This window comes from Austrofundulus limnaeus, unplaced genomic scaffold (assembly GCF_001266775.1).
Source record: "Austrofundulus limnaeus strain Quisiro unplaced genomic scaffold, Austrofundulus_limnaeus-1.0 Scaffold1952, whole genome shotgun sequence".
Classification (NCBI taxonomy): domain Eukaryota; kingdom Metazoa; phylum Chordata; class Actinopteri; order Cyprinodontiformes; family Rivulidae; genus Austrofundulus; species Austrofundulus limnaeus.
The window spans coordinates 47,336-48,861 of NW_013954354.1; the positions used below are offsets into that span (position 1 = coordinate 47,336).

The window sequence follows — 1,526 nt, forward strand, 5'->3', positions numbered from 1 at the left end:
CAATTCAGTTTTCAATTCAAAAATTTATTAAATTAATTAAAAAATACTGTAAAAAATAATAAAAATAAACCAAAAAGATATACAAATCAAAATAAAATGAAAGGTAGCAGAAGAAGAATAAATCTTATGTCTGCCCCTTTTCGACCCAGAATATATTCAAACGAAACATAATCTACAAAACAATACTAAATAACACGAAAAACATAAAAACATCAACTCAAACAACAAATCAAATAGCTTCACATTTTACTTTTTGTATATCTTCAAAAAAACTAGCTTTTATGTGTCTCTTAAAGATATACACTCATCTATCATTTTTAAGATCATCTTCCAGACCGTTCCACAGTCCTATACCTCGGATTAACGTACAGCTTTCTTTCAAACAAGTACAAAAACATGGCTTCACAAACATTTCCATCCCCTTTAGATAATAAAATAAAATATAAATAAATAAAATTTTATGACGACAATCTGTTTTCAAAATGTAGCTGAAGATAAAATCAACAAGTGACAAGTTCTGAAGGTCTGAATGACTTCTGCAGTGAAAACTGTGAGATTTGCTGTTCTTTGGTTTATCATTTTGTGGTACTTTAAACAACACTGTATTTAACAAAATAAAAACGAGTATCGTGTAGTTTAAAGGGTTGTCAGGTTTGTGACGTCACCGTCTGACCTGCTTGTGTGGATTTCCGTCGAGCCTTCTTGATGTCCTCCTCTGTCTTGTTGCTGAGTTTGATCTCCAGCTGCTGCGTCTTCACCTCCAGGTCCTTCTGCCGGTCTGCCAGGGCTTTCCGGGCCTGCAGACACACAGGACCAGAACCCTCAGACCTGCTGACCCTGCCTGACGCCTGTTCTCAGCCCCTCATTGCTCTCAGCTGCTTTCACCCTTTAATCTGCGTTAAATCCATTTTATTGACTGTTTCTTCTCCAAGGTCATGATGTGTTTAAGAACTCAACACTGAGGGCTAAAATGGCTGCTCGCTTTGTTTCCCTTCAACACGTTTCAAGTGATTTGTTGGCTGTGGATGCTGCCGCCCACCACAGCAGGCCGGGAAAATAAACCCCCTCAGAGATGAGAGAGGACAGAGGCGGCGTCCATTCATGAGCTGATTCAGCCGGTGGGAGGCAGAGAACCGTGTGACGGAGCGTAGGAGCTGCTGTCCAACCTTTTCCACGCTGGCGAAGCGGCTGGCCAGCTGCTTCCTGAGGTCGGCGATGTGGTGGTCGAACTTCTTCAGGTCCTTCTTGAAGTTGTCTCCTCTGAAGGTCAGCAGTGGCTTCTCCACCTCAGAGTGAAGCTGCAGAGACAAATCCATGGTTTTATCTGAGAGGAGGAACTAAATCCACACAAATCTAATGAAACTGACATTTTATGTTGATTAAACCAACATACAGAGCAGAAACTTAACTTCTTACAAAATGTTTGACAAACAAACAAAATGAACATAAAACAGCTTCAGTTCAGACTCCTGCCTGGTTCTGGTTCTGATAAAAAAGTCTGTTGTTTATTGTGAACTCCTATATAC

At 40.1% G+C, this 1,526-nt stretch overlaps 1 protein-coding gene across 1 annotated transcript in view; it reads right to left on the bottom strand.

Annotated features, from left to right (window-relative positions):
* gas7a (growth arrest-specific 7a) overlaps window positions 1-1,298 on the bottom strand; it is a gene marked incomplete at its 5' end in the record, with an annotated part of 7,244 nt that extends 5,946 nt beyond the window's left edge. The window contains 2 exon segments of the mRNA XM_014034056.1: window positions 674-797; window positions 1,167-1,298. Coding sequence (XP_013889510.1) covers window positions 674-797; window positions 1,167-1,298 — 256 coding nt within the window.
* Between the last annotated feature and the right edge of the window lie 228 nt (window positions 1,299-1,526).